The following is an 18,525-nucleotide window of genomic DNA, read 5'->3' on the forward strand; positions in this document are numbered from 1 at the left end:
ATTGGTTGTCTAAGTTTAAGAGGAAGGCACTAGGCTGGGAGCGGTAGCTGTCACTTGTAATCCCAGCACTTTGGGAGGCCGAGGCGGGTGGATCACTCGAGGTCAGAAGTTCAAGACCAGCCTGGCCAACATGGTAAAACCCCATCTCTACTAAAAATACAAAACTAGCCGGGCATGGTGGTGCGTGCCTGTAATCCCAGCTACCCGGGAGGCTGAGGCAAGAGAATCACTTGAACCTGGGAGCTAGAGGTTGCCGTGAGCAAGATTGCCTCACTATACTCCAGCCTGGGTGACAGAGTGAGACTCTGTCTTTAAAAAAAAAAAAAAGCAGGCACTGAAAGCCCCCTGGACGCCAGGGCCTTGTTGACTGGGGACTTCCTGGAGGCTGGTCTTTCAGGGACTCCGCCATTTCATCAAGGACGTCCCCAAATGTCAGTGTCGGTGGGTCTTTCCTCTTTGGTGGGCCCCAGTTTCCAGGGAGGACTCCCTCCCCTGCCCCATCTGGGGCATCTTGAGCCCCAGGAGAGGCAGTGGCTCCCAGTTTCCATCCCCGCCTTGGGTTTGCAAGGCTGGCTGGCGCACCTGGCTGCGCGCACCTTGCAAAATAGTATTTGCATTGTTCATCTGCCAAGAGGTCCCTCCGCCTTTCCCTTTGCTTTGTGGATTTTATACCTTTTTTATTTCTTTTTTTTTTTTTTTTTTTGAGACAAAGTCTCGCTCTGTCGCCCAGGCTGGAGTGCAGTGGCGTGATCTCGGCTCACTGCAAGCTCTGCCTCCCGGGTTCACGCCAGTCTCCTGCCTCAGTCTCCCGAGTAGCTGGAAATACAGGCACCCGCCACCACGCCCAGCTAATCGTTGTTTGTATTTTTAGTAGAGACGGGGTTTCACCTTGTTAGCCAGGATGGTCTCAATCTCCTGACCTCATGATCCGCCCGCCTCGGCCTCCCAAAGTGCTGGGATTACAGGCATGAGCCACCGCGCCCGGCCTACTTTTTTCTTTATCAGCCCTTTCCTGAGAGGAAACAGAAGGGAACCTGTGTTCAACCCACCATGTTTAGCCAGAAAACCACATCCCTGTATCATGTGTCTTTGGTGAAGTCCTGCCTGGTCCCAGAGTCAGAAAACTGTATATATTCTTCTAGCTGTTTGAATGTTCAGTGTTTATACCTCAATCTTCAGTCTGTTTTATGCATCAGAGGTACTGACAAGGTTTTATGGAGAAGAAAGAGTTCTATTCCTTAACAAATGCTTATAAATCACTGACTTGGGCCAGCCAGGGGTAGAAGGGAGGGAAGGAGGGAGAGGGGCCCTCTGCTAGGCCACATGTCGCTGAGGAGCAGAGAGTAGGGTGTTGCCCCCTCTTGACCCGAGACTGAGCACCCTGAGGGTACAGCCTCAACCACCTATTCCCAGGGTCCTGAGACTCCCCCCCACCCCCCGTGGTTTCTCCCCAAACATCTATTGCAGAGGAATCGCCTTTTTTTTTTTAAGGACAGAAAACATTTCAAGGTGATTTGCATTCGGTGACAAACATGGGGATATCTCCAAGAACAAGGGGGAGGCTGACAGTGTTGGGGGGCCGTGGACTGTGCGCGTGGGCTGCAGCTCTCACCATTCCCAAGCAGGACCATGGTCAGCCCCAGCGCGCCGAGTGGGAGCTATTCAGTTACCCAAATACTTCTTAGGCATCTGTTTAACAGCAATGGGGACCGTGCAGGGTCAGGCTTTGAAATGAGCTGAGGAAAGAGAGACTTTAGGCATCCCCTGACTTCTAGAGCAATAAAAGCTCTTTAGAACAGCTTTGAACCATCTATTTCATCATTAAAGAGCTCCAGGTCTCGGGCCTCAGGGGACACATACATAAAAAGATAATTACAGCCCAGAGAGATGTGTGCTTGGGCGGGGTCAGCATCACTAGGCTCCTAATTGGCCTTCCGGGCTCCAGTCCCTCCCACTTCCACCCAGTGCACACTCTGCTGCCAGAGTGAGCATCTACAAATGCAAATCTGACCTTGAATTTCACCCGCCTAAGACCCTCCAGTGACCTACAGACACTGCCACAGCGCTTCCCAGTCCCCTGGTGTTAGAGCTCCTTGACCTTTCCAGCCTTGGCAGCCCTCAAGTGTGTTCTGAGCTGGCCAACCTGCCCTGTTCTCACTCCCCTCTCAGCCTCAGAAAATGTACTCTTTCAGAATGCATTTCTTTTTCTTTTAGAATGCATTTGCTCTTCTCTCTGCTGAACCTGGCCAGCTATTGTGCATTCCTCAGGTCTCATCTTTGATGCCACTGCCTCCAGGACGTCCTCCTTGATTGTCCCCCTGATTGGACTGGCTTTGGCATCCCCTTCCCACCCTGTGTCTATTAGCCCAACTCCTTCCCCAGACTCTGGTTCTCTAAGTCAGGGGCCCACCTCACTATCTGTTCATCAATTGTCAGATATTTTTTGAGTCTCTGCTTTGTGCCAGGCACTGAGATTCGTAGGTGAACAAAATAGAAAAAAGACCCCTGCCTTCATGGTGCTCACCAGCTCATGGCATCACCTTGTCTGAATAAACAGACAGTACAGTGTACTGCACGTGCTCAGAAAGGAGGCTCAGTGGTCCAGCAGGCTGCATGGAGGAGGGGGCTCTGAGGGTAAGGCTTTGAAGGATGAACAGGAGTTTTCCAGGCAAAATGACTGGAGATTTCTCTGCTTGCCTGCCTGCCCAGAGGCTATCCTGGTGACTGGGGTGCTCTCTTCCTAGGGTCTACACTCTGCTCTCATATAAATTCCCCTTCTCTTTCAGAATGCATGAACTGCACCCGGCTCAGTGACATGAGTGAGCGACTGAACACACTAGAGGCCAAGGTCAGTTGGGCTGGGGAGTCTGGGCCTGGGGAGCTGCCTGGGGACCTGGGGTGGTGGAGGGAGGCATCAGGCAACCACTGGGTGTGGCTGTGGAATTCCCAGCCCCAGGTTTCCAAGCAGGCTTGGACAGCCGGTCCCAGGTACTGGGTACTGTTCAGGCCTTGGTGGCTCTGGGTGGCCTTCTTGGGCTGGGAGGTCCCGGGCAGCAGGCTGGATGTGGGCAGGTCAGAATGGTGCTGAGCTCCCAGGACCCGGGGGCTGGGAGGCTGGACACCCAGAAGACAGTGGAAAGAGGAGGGAGTCTCTGTCCCTCCAGGGCCACTGTTCCCACCTCCAGAACGGGGCTGGGCATAGAGGAACCGATGGGAAAAGACTCCGTGGAGGAGGAACTGCTGGGAAGTGACCAGCTTTCGGCCCAGTCTATAGGAACAGGACTTCCTAAGTGGAGTCAGCCCAGAGGCAGAAGGAATCCGTAAAGGACAAGTAATTTATCTGGCAGTGACCCCAGGCAGCACTGGGCAGGGAGAGAGGCAGAGAAGGGTATGCCCAGTACGGGTGTGTTCATGGGCAGGTGACCTATGGGAGCACCTGGGGCTCCATCCCACGCTCCCTCTGGGAGACGGTGGTTTTGAGCACATTTCAGTGCCAGCTCACCTTAGGGCGATGAAGCCAGGCATCTCTCCTGCCCTCACTGGATAACACTTCCCTGAGGGCACTTCTGTCTCAGCAGGCTCATTCAAGCTCCTGTGGCTGGAGAAAGCCCTTGGCAGAGTTGCAGGTGGCCACAGGCAAAAGCCAAAGTCAGGTGGGGCTGAAGGGTGCACGTGGGGCGCCAATAGTGTCTGCCCCGATGGGGACAAGCCCCGTTCTCACCCAGAGGGCTTGGTAAGCAGGCTCTGGTGTTTAGCCAGAGGGGCTCGACCTGGGGGAGGACAGGTCTGGAAGGATGAGGCAGCCTCCAAATATCTACAAAGCCTCTTGGGACAGCAGGGGTGGCTGCACTGCCTGCCCCCCCCCCCGGGGAGAGCCAGCACCAAGAGGCTGGAATCACCTGAGCCCGAGGCAGAGCTCTCTCCGGGGCAGAACTGTGGCGACCAGAGCACATGGCATTGTCCAGAGAGAGTGTGTGAGCAGGGCCACGTGGCAGGGAGGCTGGGTGAGGACCAGGGACCTGAGACTGTGGGGCTGGAGCCCCAGGCAGCAAGAGCCCCTAGGAGAGAGCAGGGCCAGGGTCAGCTGTGCCTCCACCCAGAAGAGCACACACACACATGCATGCATACCCACATGATACATGTGCACACACATGCACACATAGGCACCTGTGCACACACATCTGTGTGCATGTGGAGACACACATACATATATACACATACAGACACACACATTTGCACATGTGCATGCAGACACATGCACACACACAAAAACAGGGACACACATACATAATACCCATGGTCACATGCACGGATACTTAGGCATACATACACACACACAGGCATGCGTGTCCATGGGCACACATACATATACACACACACGCACACACGACACAAATGTGCACACATTAACACACACAGCCCTTGACAACTCCACATTACCCTTGACCCTGACTTCTGCCCTGGGGGTTGCAGGTGAGTGAGGCTTGGGGTCAGACATTTGTGGGACCACCACCTGCCAGCTGGGTGACTCTCTCAGAGCCCCCCCTCCTCATCTGTAGAATGGACCAGAGCGTCAGCCCTGCAGGGCTGTTGAGAGCCTCCAGGGAGATGGCAGTGGGAACCGGCTTTGGAAATGGTCTAATGCTGACCAGGAGTCAAGGATTAGTGCTGTCACCTATGCCAGCCACGTCACTGTTCCCGCCTTACAGATACAGACACAGGTGTGCGGGAGACATCTGTGCAGAGCAATGACAGGGGCGCCCATGGCATGCATTCGCGGCTTCCCTTGTCCTCCAGCCCTTCCGTGGGCAGGCAGGGTCTCCCAGCAGCCCAGGCCCCTGGGCACAGGCCTGGGATGGGAGAGACCCAGCTGCTCTCCTTGGAGTCTGAGCTCTTGTGGGGCAGGAGTGGAGGGCTCCAGGGAGCAAATGTGTCCACATGGGCTGAGCCGGGGCCAGGACGCCTAGAATGAGTATAGGGGAAGATGTTGAGCCGGTGAGCTTCTGGCACCTGAGATTTTAGAAAAGGCGGGGTCCCCGAGCCATGCCCAGCCTGATGGACATTTTCCTAGTACCGGAAGCCTCGGTGTGGTTTGGCACAGAGCAGCAGCCCTGGCCTCAGCCCAGTATTGTGGGTGTTAAAAGTCGCAGTTCTAGGGGAGGATGGCCGCATTGCCAGCTGTCCCCCACCCACCTGGCCCACATCCTCCTGTCATGAGCAATTCCCCCCTGTGGCCTTCCCGGCCCTGACACCCTCTCCACCAAGGGCCCCAGCTCCATGGCCTCCAGCAGCAGGCCTGGAGCAGAGCTTTGTCCTGTGACCCTGAGTGAGAGGACTGTGTCCTCTCTGTGTGCCTTGAGGGCTAGAGGGAGAGACAGCAGTGCGTGGGAGGAGCCCAGGCCGGGATTTCCACCCTTCCTTCACTCCATCTTGGCCAGCCCTTCCCTCTGGATCTCAGTGGGATGGCTTGGAAAATGGAAATTGGAGTCACTTCATTTTGAGGCTGGTCCAGAGTGGGGAAGCTCAGGCAGCTCTCGAGTGGGGAGCTAGGGTTGGTAGCTTGGGCCTGGGGTGTGCAGAGACGGGGTAGCTCGGCAGCCCCCCTCCTTTTGACAGCTGTCTGCATTTCTAAGTAGGGGCTGGGAGACTCCTATCTTAGCTCCCGCGTCTTGTCTGGAGCACCTTCTGGACGCCCACCTGCCCACTCCATGCCCACGTATGTTGAGAGGGCCTCTAGGAGGTTTTTTTAGACAAGGTTTCGTGTTATCTCAGTGTGGTGGCGTGATCTCAGCTCACTGCAACCTCTGCCTCCCAGGCCAGGTTCAAGTGATTCTCCCGCCTCAGGCTTCTGAGTAGTTGGGATTACAGGTGTGCCCCACCACATCCGGCTAATTTTTGTATTTTTAGTAGAGATGAGGTTTCACTATGTTGGCCAGGCTGGTCTCAAACTCTTGACCTCAAGTGATCTGCCCGCCTCGGACTCCCAGTGTTGAGATTACAGGCGTGAGCCACTGTGCCCGGCCCCACGGGGAGCCTTGATGGCCCAGATCAGAGGGCCCTGAAAGGCGGCGGCCTGGAGAGGGGAAGGGAACACCAGCTGGGCTAGTGGCCAAGACAGCCCAACAGCACCAGAGGCCATGCCGAGGTCAGGCGAGTCTGCAGGAGCCACGACACGGAGCTGGGTTTTCAGCTCAGATCAGAGGCTAGGGGTCAGCCAGGGCAGAGGCTGGGATCCTAGCAGGGTGAAGGCAGAGCCAGAACAGGAGCCAGGCAGGCAAATCCGACAGGGAAGCAGAAATCAGATGGCTTGCATAAAACAGCAGCAACCCAGAGCCTGGACACTGGGGCTTCTGCTCCCTTAGACAGGAAGTCTGCTTTGGTATGTCGGAAAGGAGGCAAATGAGAGAAACCTGGCCAATGGTAGCTTATTCCATAAGGACATTTATTGTTTATTCCACAAGAAGTCCAGGATCAGGGGTGGTCTCAGGATTGGTTTGGCATCCAAGGAAGCCAGGCTCTTCGCTGACTTCTTAGTGAGCTGGTTGATGCCTTATGATAACAAAGTGGCTGCTGCAGCTCCAGGCATCACATCCTCACCTTATATGTAAAGGCAGGAAGTGAAGGGTGAGGTGAAGCACCCAAACAGACTCCTTATGTTTCATGAGCCTGTGCTGGGGCAATGTGACCACCTCCTGGTTGCAAGGGAGCTGGGAAACTGAGTACCTGGCCAAACAGAAAGGGATGGCTCTGCCTGGCTCAAGCTGGTCCTGATTCCTTTCTTGGGCCACATGCACAGAGTCACAAGAGGGAGTTCTGGAGCAAGGGAAGAAGGGGCACTGGGGGCCAGCCAACCCACAGAGTCCGCTCCATCTGCTCTCCCACTGGTGCAGACCTAGAAGCTGGTCCAGGATTTCTGCCACCCTCTGTTCCTGGAACAGGCTGGCAGGCAGAAGGCCAGCAGGGTACCAGGGAAGATTCCTGCCTGCCCTCCCCTCTCCTGCCCTGGGCTTTACTCACTGACCTCATGGACCACAAACAGTACACGAGAGTCACAGAAGCCTCAGAGTCCCAGCAGTCTCTGGTGCAGAGGGCAGTGTCCCGGCCAGTCTGCCAGGCCACAATGACATCATCAGGGCCACTGCCCCCAAAAGCCGTGGCCTGGTTTTCTTGGCCCCACGCCCACGGCTGCCCACTCAGGTGAGCTCATGCCTGGACAGAAATGGGATCAGTTTCTCCAGGTCAGACACAGCCAGGCCAGGAGGGCTGAGACGTTGGCCAGGGCAGATTCCAACCAGGGCCCCTCTGCCCAGGTCGGCAGTCTCTGTGGGCAGGGGTGTCCCAGTGGGAGGTGCCCCATGAAGGAGAGAGCTAGGCCTTTTGTACTGGCTGGCAGGTCACTCTGGGGGAAGCCAGAGCTTTGCCCAGAATGGGGAACACTAGGGGATGCCTATAGGAGGAGCCCAAGGCGGGACCCTTCCCCAGATCTCTCCAGGCTCCACCCTGCTCCCTCCTCCTCCACCCTAGCCTCCCCCCACCATCCCCACCTCCTCTCATGGTCCCCTACCTCCACTTACCAGCCCTTGGGACCACCCCCTGTTAAATATGGCCATCTGAGATCCCCGCGGGATACTGCAACCCAATCCCCCCCAACTTATCACCTTCACTCCTAAGCCTGCCCCTCTCCTGTGCCCTTGTTCAACTGGGTGCATTTCTACTATACCCAGCAGCCAGGCCTGAAAGGGGAGACACACTCCAACCTTCACCCCACCTCCTGCCCCCAGCCCCAGGAGCACCAGGGCCTGACGCTCCTCCAAATCCCCTGCGCTGGCTGTCCCTTCCATCACGTGACCTGACAGCCACAGTCTTCTTGCTCCTCTCCAGAGCCCCTAACCTTGGCTGTGGCCCATCAGCTTCTCCAGGGGTGCTAGTGGTTGGGGCAGGAATCGGAACCCTTCCCTCCTCCCGGAGATTCAGGAGAATGGGGTCCACCCTTCACTGCTGTGTGATCTGTGCCAGCCGCCCCCGCTCTCTGTGCCTCCACGAAGCTCAGCCAGGGTTGAGGCAGAGCTGCTGGGAGGATAAACTGTGGTTTGGTGGATGAGCCACCACTTGGGGCCCCGGCCTCACCGCCCATTTGCTGGGTGATTTCAAGCAAGTCACTTGCAGTCTCTGAGCCCCTGTCTCCACCTCATTTGTGATGTCTCCGCAGTGACCCTCCCAGTTTCATGGACCCTTCTAAGGACCAGAAAGGGGAGGGGCTGAAAGAATTGGCCCTGGGGGGTCAAGGGGCCCTGGGCCAGGCATCCAGGCCATCAGAGGGCTGTGTCCCATAGAGGGGTGGAGGGGGAGCCCGTTCTGCAGCCCACAGCAGGGCCTGAGCCCAGGGAGCCCAGCTAGAACCCTGGGTACAGGGTCAGAGCCCTGAGCAGCCGCTAAGTGCACCCTGGAGACGCACCTGCTGGGGAGGAGCCCAGAGCAGGCCACTTTGTCCCCAGGGATCCCAGGACTGTCCCCCAGGCCCAGGGTCACTGCAGAATTGGTGAGGGGGCTACTCAGGGAGATCATCTGCCTGTGCGCCATGGACCCTCAGCTCAACCCAGCAGGTCCCTCACGCCCTCCGGCCCCAGGACCCACCCAGGTTCCCAGCAGGGATCTCCGCCCACCCTGAGCCTATTTCTGGCACACAGCGCCCCCTGCCGGCCTCTTCGGGGGCAGCAGAGACTCATGGGGCCTCCGAGTCCTGGCTCTCAAGTCGTTTAAAGGAAGGAGAAAGTCTCCTGGTCCCAGGATCTGGGTCTCAGCCACCTTTGACTCCTGCCTCCCTCAAGGAGGGACAGATGGAGCCGCATTGCAGGCTGGTCCCAAGCAATCGTGGCCACTTTTGTTTTTCCGGAAAGCCTTCTAAAGGTCATGTGCCACAAGGGGCCTATTTATACCCACCCTTCCACTCTCCTCCCTCCCTTTCTTCCCCTCCTTTTCTGTGTGTGCGTGTGTGTGTGTGTGTGTGTGTGTGTGTGCTTTTTTTTCTCTCTCTCTCTCTTTTTTTGTAGATGTGGTCTCGATCTGTCGCCCAGGCTAGAGCGCAGTGGCACAATCATAACTCACTGTAGCCTTGAACTCCTGGGCTCAGCTTCGTGAGTAACTGGGACTGCAGGCATGTGCCACCACGCCCGGCTAATTTTCTTTATTTTTTGTAGAGATGGGGGTCTCACTGTGTTGCCCAGGCTGGCCTCAAACTCCTGGCCTCAAGTGATCCTCCAGCCTCAGCCTCTCAAAGTGCTGGGATTGCAGGCATGAGCCACCACTCCCAGCCAGCACAGGGACTTTGACGGTGTCTGAAGGGCACTGCTTGAACCTGAGGGTCCAGAAAGACTTTCCAGATGTGAGAAGGAGGAGAGGGCTGGGATGGAGGGAACCTGGGCCACGAGTGAGGTTCTCCCACTAAGGAGCGTGACGGGGCACACACAGCGTGGACAGCTGCAGGTCTCATGGGGTGCACATGCATGTCCCTGCGTGTCACACGTGTCCCCGTGTGTCAGGCCCAACTGGGACCTGATTCTCTATCTCCTTTGGCCCAGGTCCTCCTGCTAGAAGCAGCAGAACAGCCCTCCAGCCCGGACAACGACCTGCCGGCCCCCGAGAGCACTCCGCCGACCTGGAATGAGGACTTCCTCCCCGACGCCATCCCTCTCGCTCACCCTGGGCCACGACAGAGAAGGCCCACGGGCCCAGCCGGTGAGTGAGGGCTGCAGAGAGCACAGGCTGGGGCAGCCGAAGGGGCCTCGGGCACAGCCTCCCAGGGCCTCCCTAGAGAGGCCACACACTAAACACTCTAGTTCTGACATGCCACGTGGCATTTTGAAAAATTAAGCTAACAGTTGAAAACTGGGGGGATTTCACCTAAAAGCCAGGATTTCTAGTTTCTCTTAAGAAGTAGACGATCTGGCCGGGCGCAGTGGCTCATGCCTGTAATCCCAACACTTTGGGAGGCCGAGAAGGGTGGATCATTTGAGGTCAGGAGATCGAGACCAGCCTGGCCAACATGGTGAAACCCTGTCTCTACTGAAAATACAAAAATTAGCCAGGCGTGGAGGCGGGTGCCTGTAATCCCAGCTACTCAGGAGGCCGAGGCAGGAGAATCACTTGAACCTGGAAGGTGGAGGTTGCAGTGAGCCAAGATCACGCCACTGCACTCCAGCCTGGGGGACAAGAGCAAAACTCTGTCTAAAAAAAAAAAAAAAAAAAAAAAAGTAGACCATCTGGCCGGGCGTAGTGGCTCACTCATGCTTGTAATCCTAGCACTTTGGAAGGTCAAGGCAGGTGGATCACTTGAGGTCAGGAGTTCAAGACCAACCTGGACAACATGATGAAACCCCTGTTTCTACTGAAAATACAAAAATTAGCCCAGCATGATTAATCCCAGCTACTCCTGAGGCTGAGGCATGAGAATTGCTTGAGCTGGGGAGGTGGAGGTTGTAGTGAGCCAAGATCATGCCACTGCACTCCAGCCTGGAAGACAGGGGTGAAACCCTGTCTCAAAAAAATAGATGATCTTGGCCAGGTGCAGTGGCTCACACCTATAATCGCAGCACTTAGGAAGGCTGAGGTGTGAGGATTGCATGAATCCAGGAGCTCAAGACTAGCCTGGGCAACATAGTGAGACCCTGTCTCTACAAAAAATTATAAAAATAAAAATGAGAGAATTGGCCATCAGGGCTGGCAATGCCTCATGGAAACAACCAGCTACTGGGTTGCCACTGTAGGTCCAGTCCAGGCTGTGCAGTTTGCCGCAGTCCCCACCATTCCCTATTGTCTTACAGCTCAGCTACTGTCTTCAGTATCTGCCCTGCTCCTTGGCTTCTGCACTTACGGCCCCCAGCCCAGGCTTGCTGGGTTCAATTTTGCAGCATTCTGCCTGGCCAGGGAGCAGGAACTTACTGCCTCCCACCTCTTTCTGGGGTTTGCTCTCTGAACTCTCTGGCTGGAATTAGAGGACATCTGCCGCCCTGCCTTCCTGCCACACTTTTACAATTTTATTTTATTATATTATTTTATTTTGAAGCAATGTGTTGCTCTGTCACTGAGGCTGGAGCACAGTAGTATGATCATAGTTCACTGCAGCCTCCATCTCTGAGGCTCAGGTGATCCTCCTGCCTCAGCCTCCCAAGTAGTTGGGACTATAAGTGCACACCACCACACTTGGCTTTTTTTTTTTTTTTTTTAATTTTTAGTAGAGACGAGGTCTCACTGTGTTGCCAGGCTGGTCTCAAACTCCTGGCCTTAAGCAATCCTCCTGCCTCGGCTTCCCAAGGTGCTGGGATTTACAGGTGTGAGCCACCATGCCTGGCCCTGGCCACTTTTTAAAGTTAAGGGGAAGAATTTTCCCTCTGCGGATTCTATACCCACTGGTCTGGGCTCTGCCACCTGGGGCTGTAGTTACCTCTGCTTTAATCACAATTGTAATAATCATAGTTGCAATCGATGAAGCCCTGCTTGGTGCCAGACACTGAGTTGGGGCTTTACCCTGGAGGACATTTAGCAAACAACATCTATCCATAAGGCTGAATCCAGGGTTTGAAGGCTGGGGTCTACCATGAGTGGTCAGGATCTGCACTGTGCCAGTTATTAAATATTTTCATATCAAATATGAAAATATTTCAAATGCAGATATAATTTTTTTTTTGGAGATGGAGTCTCACTCTGTCACCCAGGCTGGAGCGCAGTGTTGCGATCTCGGCTCACTGCAGCTTCTGCCTCCCGGGCTCAAGTGATTCTCCTGCCTCAGCCTCCCTAATAACTGGGATTATAGGCACGCATCACCAAGCCTGGCTAATTTTTGCATTTTTAATAGAGACGGGGTTTTGCCATGTTGGCCGGGCTGGTCTCGAACTCCTGACCCCAAATGATCTGCCCTCCTCGGCCTCCCAAAGTGCTGGGATTACAGGTTGAGCCAGTGCACCCAGCCTAATTTTTGTATTTTTAGTAGAGACGGGGTTTCACCATGTCGGCCAGGCTGGCCTCAAACTCCTGACCTCAAGTGATCCACCCACCTTGGCCTTCAAAATGCTGGGATTACAGGTGTGAGCCAGCACACCCAGCCTACAGATACCACTTTTAATCTTCACACAAAGCTTGAAAGCCTTGAGGTTACAGGGGAGACACCTGAGGCTCAGAGAAGTTAAGTGACACCCCTGGGGTCACCCAGCAAGCCAGCAAGCCGGGGGCATTTTGCCTCCATGATTCTCTGCCCTTAGAGCCCTTTGGAGGGAGCGCTCACCCTCTCCCCTCTGTTCTGAGTGTCTTTTCTGATGCTGGGTTGGGGAGCAGGGGCAGAGCAGGGAGGAGAGATGCATAACACAAGTGGCCTCCAGTGGCCAGTCCCAGGGCCGGGGAAGGAGAGTAGGGTATCCTGCATTCTTCGAAAGGGACTGAAGGCTGCGGGAGGAGGGCCGAGCTCAGGTCTGCTATGGGAAGGGGGACCTCTCTCACTCTGGCCCCCGGCCTACCCCTCGAGACGCTGTCCCTAAGGTCTCACCCCCAGAGAGTTACCTCATGCCCACATTCTTCAAATCTTTCTTGGGGGATGGAGGAGGAGGGGGCTTCCCATCCCACCGGGGACCCAGGCCCACGAAAGGGCATGCCTGGCAAGACCTTTCCAACCAGGGAAAAATGCAGTTTCAAGAATGGCCACCAGGTGGGGCACACACTCTACACATGGTGACACCTGCAGCCAACCTGGATTCCAGAGAGCAGGTGGGGCTCTTCCGAGGCCAGCAGCCCCCAGCCAGGCCCTCCCCACCGTACCACAGTCCCATGCAGCCAGAGTGCAAAGGGCCCTAAGACTCAGCGCAGGTCCCTTCATCAGATCAGCAAACTTCTTTTTTTTTTTTTTTTTTTCTGAGACAGTGTCTCTCTCTGTAAGCCAAGCTGGAGTGCAGTGGTGTGATTACAGCTCACTGCAGCCCAGGCCTCCTGAGCTCAAGCCATCCTCCCACCTCAACCTCCCCAGTAGCTGGGGCCACAGGCATGCACCACTATGCCCGGTTAACTTTTGTATCTTTTGTAGAGATGGGGTCTCACTATGTGGCCCAGGCTGGTCTCAAACTCCTAGGCTCAAGTGATCTTCCTGCCTCAGCCTCCCAAGGTGCTGAGCAAATATTTTTCAGCATCCTCTCTGGGCCAGAGGGAGAAAGGGCTGTCCCCTGGCCACACAGCAGGCCTTACCTCTCCATCTCCTTGTCCACCCTTGGGGCTTAGAGATCTGTAGATGGGAAGATCCGTCCTTCAGGACCTCCTGGGGCCTCCTCAGAGGCCACATATTGGGGAGCACTTTGCCACAAGCCCGGTTCTTGACCCTAAGCAGGGAGACAGTAGGGTATGAGAGAGGGACCTGGAGCTAAGCAACTTCATCTGCGGCCTGGCTGTGTGATCTTGGGCAAGGGACCAACCTTCCTGAGCCTCAGTTTCCCCACATTGAAAATGGGAACGAAAGCAGTTCTTAGAATCATAGATGTTCCTAAGTGCAAAACTGGTTTGTAAGTTGTAATAACCAGCTCCAAGGTGATGTGAGTGCCTTTGCCTGTTTAGGGAGTCCCAGGTAGGCAGGGCTCCTGGGGGAAACGTAGGCCAAGAGCCCAGGGGGCCAGGCCTGGAGCCGCTGGAGGCTGGGGGTCCACGGTGTTCTGATGCCCTGTCTCCTTCTCTCCCCAGGGCCCCCGGGGCAGACAGGACCACCAGGGCCTGCAGGCCCCCCTGGGTCTAAAGGTGACCGAGGCCAGACAGGAGAGAAGGGTCCAGCGGGGCCCCCTGGTAAGAAAACCCCCCATATACGTGATGCTGTCAACCTGCGGAAAGAGCTGGGCTTTTTTCTCTACTGGAACAGGCGAGGTGTCCCACGCACCCACAGCCCTGATCTTGCTGGGTACAAGAAAAACGGGGTCTTTTTTTTAAATTTTTTGAGAGGGAGTCTCTCTCTGTCATCCAGGCTGGAGTGCAGTGATGCCATCTCGGCTCACTGCCACCTCCGCCTCCCGGGTTTAAGCAATTCTCCTGCCTCAGCCTCCCGAGTAGCTGGGATTACAGGCATCCACCACCACACCCGGCTAATTTTGTATTTTCAGTAGAGACAGGGTTTCACCATATTGGTCAGGCTGGTCTCAAACTCCTGACCTCAGGTGATCCACCCGCCTTGGCCTCCCAAAGTGCTGGGATTACAGGCATGAGCCACCGCCGCACCCGGCTTTTTTTTTTTTGAGATGGAGTCTTGTGCTGTGTCGCCCAGACTGGAGCACAGTGGTGCAATCTCAGCTCACCGACACCTCCACCTCCAGGGTTCAAGCAACTGTCCTGCCTCAGCCTACTGAGAAACTAGGATTACAGGTGCCCGCCACCATGCCCGGCTAATTTTTGTATTTTTAGTAGAGACAGGGTTTCACCATGTTGGCCAGGCTGGTCTTGAACTCCTGACCTCAGGTGACCTGCCTGCCTCGGCCTCCCAAAGTGCTGGGATTACAGGGGTGAGCCACAACACCTGGCCAAAACGGGGTCTTCAGGGGGCTTCGGGTACAGGCATGAGCATTGAGGCTGTGAGGGGCCAGGAGCAGTTCTCAGCCATTTAAACACCTCCAGACACCACCCTCTCGACTCCTCCTGGGTCCTGCAGGGGAAGGAGCCCTGGTTCAGCAGGTACAGGGCCAGCCCGGGATGGTGGCTTATACTTGGTGTCCCGTCACAGGGCTGAAGTCCCTGGGAGGGACCAATGGGCCTCTGGCCAGAGCCTTTGCTGATTTCACCGTCCCTGCCCCCCTCACCCTCCCCAGCTGCCACTAAGTGTCCCCTCTGGACTGGGCTGGGAAGGGAAGCCCATTTCATTTACACCCCAGGACACCCCCAAGGAAGACTGTGGATCGGAGGTCACCACTGACTGGCTGTGGGCCCCTGATCAACCCTGTTTCTTTCAAGGCCTCAGTTTCCCCATTTGTAATGGCAGGCTCTGGCTGCCACAGTGACTGTTCTTTTCCTTATTGCAGGGCTCCTGGGGCCTCCAGGTCCCCGTGGGCTTCCTGGAGAGATGGGGCGCCCCGGCCCCCCAGGACCACCCGGCCCAGCAGGCAGCCCAGGCCCCTCACCAAACAGCCCCCAGGGCGCCCTCTACTCCCTGCAGCCGCCTACAGACAAAGACAGTGAGTGATGCCCCTGGGGGGCCAGAGGAGGGCTGAGCCACACTGTGTTCTGGGAGGGATCGGCCTTCCTTAAAAGATCCTGAGAAGCGGACCCCACCACATGCCCATCCTGCTGCACCCAACTGGCTCACTCCTGCAGGCCTCCTCCAGGAAGCCCTCCATGCAGTGTCCAGGGCCTGCCAGTGACGATGACAGGGAACAGCTTGGGAGCAAGGCTTGGCCCCGGGGCTGAGCATCCCCAAGGGGACCCAGGGCTAGCCCCCAGCCCTGCTCTTGGCCCCAAAGTCGTCTGTCTCTGCCTCAGTGCTCAGCTCCCTGCCTTTGGGGTCCTGAGCCCCAAAGGTCACTCTGCTGGCTGACTTGGCCCAGATTCCCTACCTGGCTACCCCACCCCACCAAGGTTATCCCTTACTGTACTTCTTCCTCACCCGTCCTCACTGCAGGTCATTCAGCAGGTGTTTAGTGAGCACCTACTATGTGCAAGGCACACGGTTTTAGCCAATGGGGATACAGCAATGTGCAAAACAAACTCCGGCCCTCTGGGGCACAGGCCAGTCCAAGAGAGCCTCTGAATACACAGAAATGTCCACTTCTGCCTTGGGAGGTGGGGGCAGGGAGGTGCAGAGAGTGGACAGGACCAGGACTGTGGGCCCAAGGGACCATGAGGTAGTGGGAGGCCAGGCAGAGGAGTCTGCGAGCCCTGAGAGGAGCAGCATTTCTGGTTAAGTGTCCCAGCAACTGGGAAGATTTTTATTTTAATCTTTTTTGACATAGGGTCTGTTGCCCAGGCTGGAATGCAGTGGTGCCATCATAGCTCACTGCAGCCTCTCACTCCTGGGCTCAAGGGATCCTCCCACCTCAGCCTCCTGAGTAGCTAGGACCACAGGCATGCATCACCACATCTAACTAATTTTTTTTTTTTTGAGTGGAGATGGGGTCTCATACTGTTGTCCAGGCTGGTCTGGAGATGCAGTCTCACTATGTTGGCCAGGCTGGTCTTGAACTCCTGGCCTCAAGTGATCCTTCCTCTTCGGCCTCCCAAAGTGCTGGGATTACAGGTGTGAGCCACTGTGCCCAGCCTGGGGAAGGGTTTTATGAGGAAGGTGATGGCATTGCCCTGGGGCCCTGGTTCTGGTTCAGGATGGGCCAGGGTGAATCAGGTGGGGGGCTCATCCTGGAGGGCCATGGGAGATGGGTTGTTAGACAGACCCCACCCCTGCTCCAGGCAGTGTGGTCACCATGATGGAATCAGACTCCCCAGGCACAGCTCAGAGGGGTGGGCATGGAGGGCTTCCTGGAGGAGTGAGCCAGTTGAGTGCAGCAGGATGGGCCTGTGGGTGGAGCCTGGAAGAAGGTGCCAGCCTGGGGCATTGGAGAAGTGAGCAGGGCAGACGCAGAGTCTAAAGAGTCTGGAATGTTCTAGAAGGTATTTGTGTTTTATATGAAGCTGACAGACCTGGCTTTCCCTGCTCTTTGGGCCTTTCCATGCTCCTCTGAGCAGTGGGGGCAACAGTATCTGCAGCGCGGCCCAGGGTGATGGGAGGAGCTTCCCTGGGTTTCGTGTGGTCTGGCTCAGGGCTCAGTGCCCAGGACCAGCCTCCCAGCACTGCCAGGTCTGCCCTGCCAGACCCCTGGCCACTCCACTCTTCCCACAGATGGAGACTCAAGGCTGGCCTCTGCCATCGTGGACACAGTGCTGGCGGGCGTCCCAGGACCCCGGGGTCCTCCTGGTCCACCAGGTAAGTGGCCTGCATTGAGGACTCCATCCCCCGAGGGCTGGCCTGAGCCATGGGGCCTCGAGGGGAGCTGGAGGCCGGCTGGGGGTCCATGGCTTCTGGACAGGGCTGGGGACTGGGTCTGTCCCACCCACTGTGTGGCAGGAAGTGAGGCCCCTCATTTCCTGGTGGCAGTGCCCCGGGCAACTGGATGCATGAAACCCACGTGATTCTGCTGGAATAAGATGCCTGCATGAGGCTGCCCTTGCATGGGCCAGAGTGGGACACACACCAATGGGGGATGGGGTCAGGACAGAGTTGGCAAGAAGTCCCTACATTTGAGGCAGAAACCAAGGGGCTCAAAGGGGCCGAGACCTGGCTGTCAGTCCTGGCCTGACCTTCCATCATTCACATTCCTCACCGGGGGAGGAATGCAGGGCTGACTGCCTTGCCCCTTTCTGCCCGGGAAGGGAGTCATTCATTCATTCATTCGTTTATTCATTGAGTCATTGATTCATTCATTCATTCGTTTATTCATTCATTCGTTCATTCATTCATTCATTCATTCATTCATTCCTCTATGCGTCTCACAAACATTCATTGAGCATCTGCCACTACATGTGCCGGACAGTGATCTAGGTTCCCGGAACTCCTGAATAATCAAAACAAACATCATCGTGAAACTCTCATTCTGGTGGAGGACAGGAATATCATCATAAATTGTGACTTCGACAGGATCTGAGGGAGCTACAAGGGAGAAGCTGGGGCGTGGCGGGGAGGCCCCATCAAAACGTGACATTTCAGCAGATGCTCTAGTGAGGAGAGGGAGTAAGCTCAGAGGGTACCTGGGGGCCCTCAGGTGACATACCAGGTCTCTGGAGAACTGTTCAGACTCCTAATATTTGTCCCCTGGAGTGCCTGTCCTCATATGGCCTCTCCAAACCTGGGAGCCAGGCCATGCTGGACAGCCCAACATGGGGCTCCCTGCACCACGAGAGGCATGGGCCCGTGCGGGGTCATGAGAGACCAAGGCCTTACTCTTCCTAGCAGGCTGGAGATTAGTCATGAATCTCCCTCCCTGAGCTGGGCACACACATGAGACCCAGCCCGGCCCTCTGGGTACTCCACAGCCCATGGGGGAGACAGATGTGTAAACCTCAGTGGCCATCAGCGGTGGCTGGTTTACATAAGGGATTTGCCTAGAGAAGCAGTGGAAAGCTGGGAAGGCTTCCTGGAAGAGGTGATGCTCTGTGTCAGACTAGTAGGAAAACCAGTAGGAAAGGGTTTGCTGGGAGAGTGGAGGAATAGGGAGGCTCCAGGAGGAAGGACAGCTTTAGCAGAGATGCCAGGAGGGTGTCTGGCTGGGGCAGGGAGGGTGGGAAGGGGCCGGGCTGAGGACTTCAGGAGCCCTGAAAGAGACGTAACTGGGCTTGGATTTTTGAAAGTGTATTCTGGGGGGCCGTAGGAAGGGTCGATGATCAGGAGGCTGTTATAGTAACCCCAGCAAGAGGGATGAGTCCCAGGTCCCGAGGCGGGACAGACCGGAGAGATGTACCAGGGGACCAACTGGCTGGGGCATGGGACCGGTCTGGATGGACTTCCTCCCTCGCCTGCTGGGTCTCAGGATT

At 56.2% G+C, this 18,525-nt stretch overlaps 1 protein-coding gene across 2 annotated transcripts in view; it reads left to right on the plus strand.

The window, feature by feature from the left end:
- The window catches only part of COL26A1 (collagen type XXVI alpha 1 chain), a 196,498-nt gene that overhangs the window by 167,916 nt on the left and 10,057 nt on the right, over positions 1 to 18,525 (plus strand). For both annotated transcript variants that reach the window (XM_030796611.1, XM_030796612.1), the window contains exons 4-8: positions 2,787 to 2,848; positions 9,579 to 9,735; positions 13,711 to 13,809; positions 15,030 to 15,182; positions 16,838 to 16,921. In XM_030796611.1, coding sequence (XP_030652471.1) covers positions 2,787 to 2,848; positions 9,579 to 9,735; positions 13,711 to 13,809; positions 15,030 to 15,182; positions 16,838 to 16,921 — 555 coding nt within the window. The remainder of the gene's footprint in view (positions 1 to 2,786; positions 2,849 to 9,578; positions 9,736 to 13,710; positions 13,810 to 15,029; positions 15,183 to 16,837; positions 16,922 to 18,525) is intronic.

The sequence above is a fragment of the Nomascus leucogenys genome, chromosome 17 (genome assembly GCF_006542625.1).
Source record: "Nomascus leucogenys isolate Asia chromosome 17, Asia_NLE_v1, whole genome shotgun sequence".
In the NCBI taxonomy this organism is placed as follows: Eukaryota; Metazoa; Chordata; class Mammalia; order Primates; family Hylobatidae; genus Nomascus; species Nomascus leucogenys.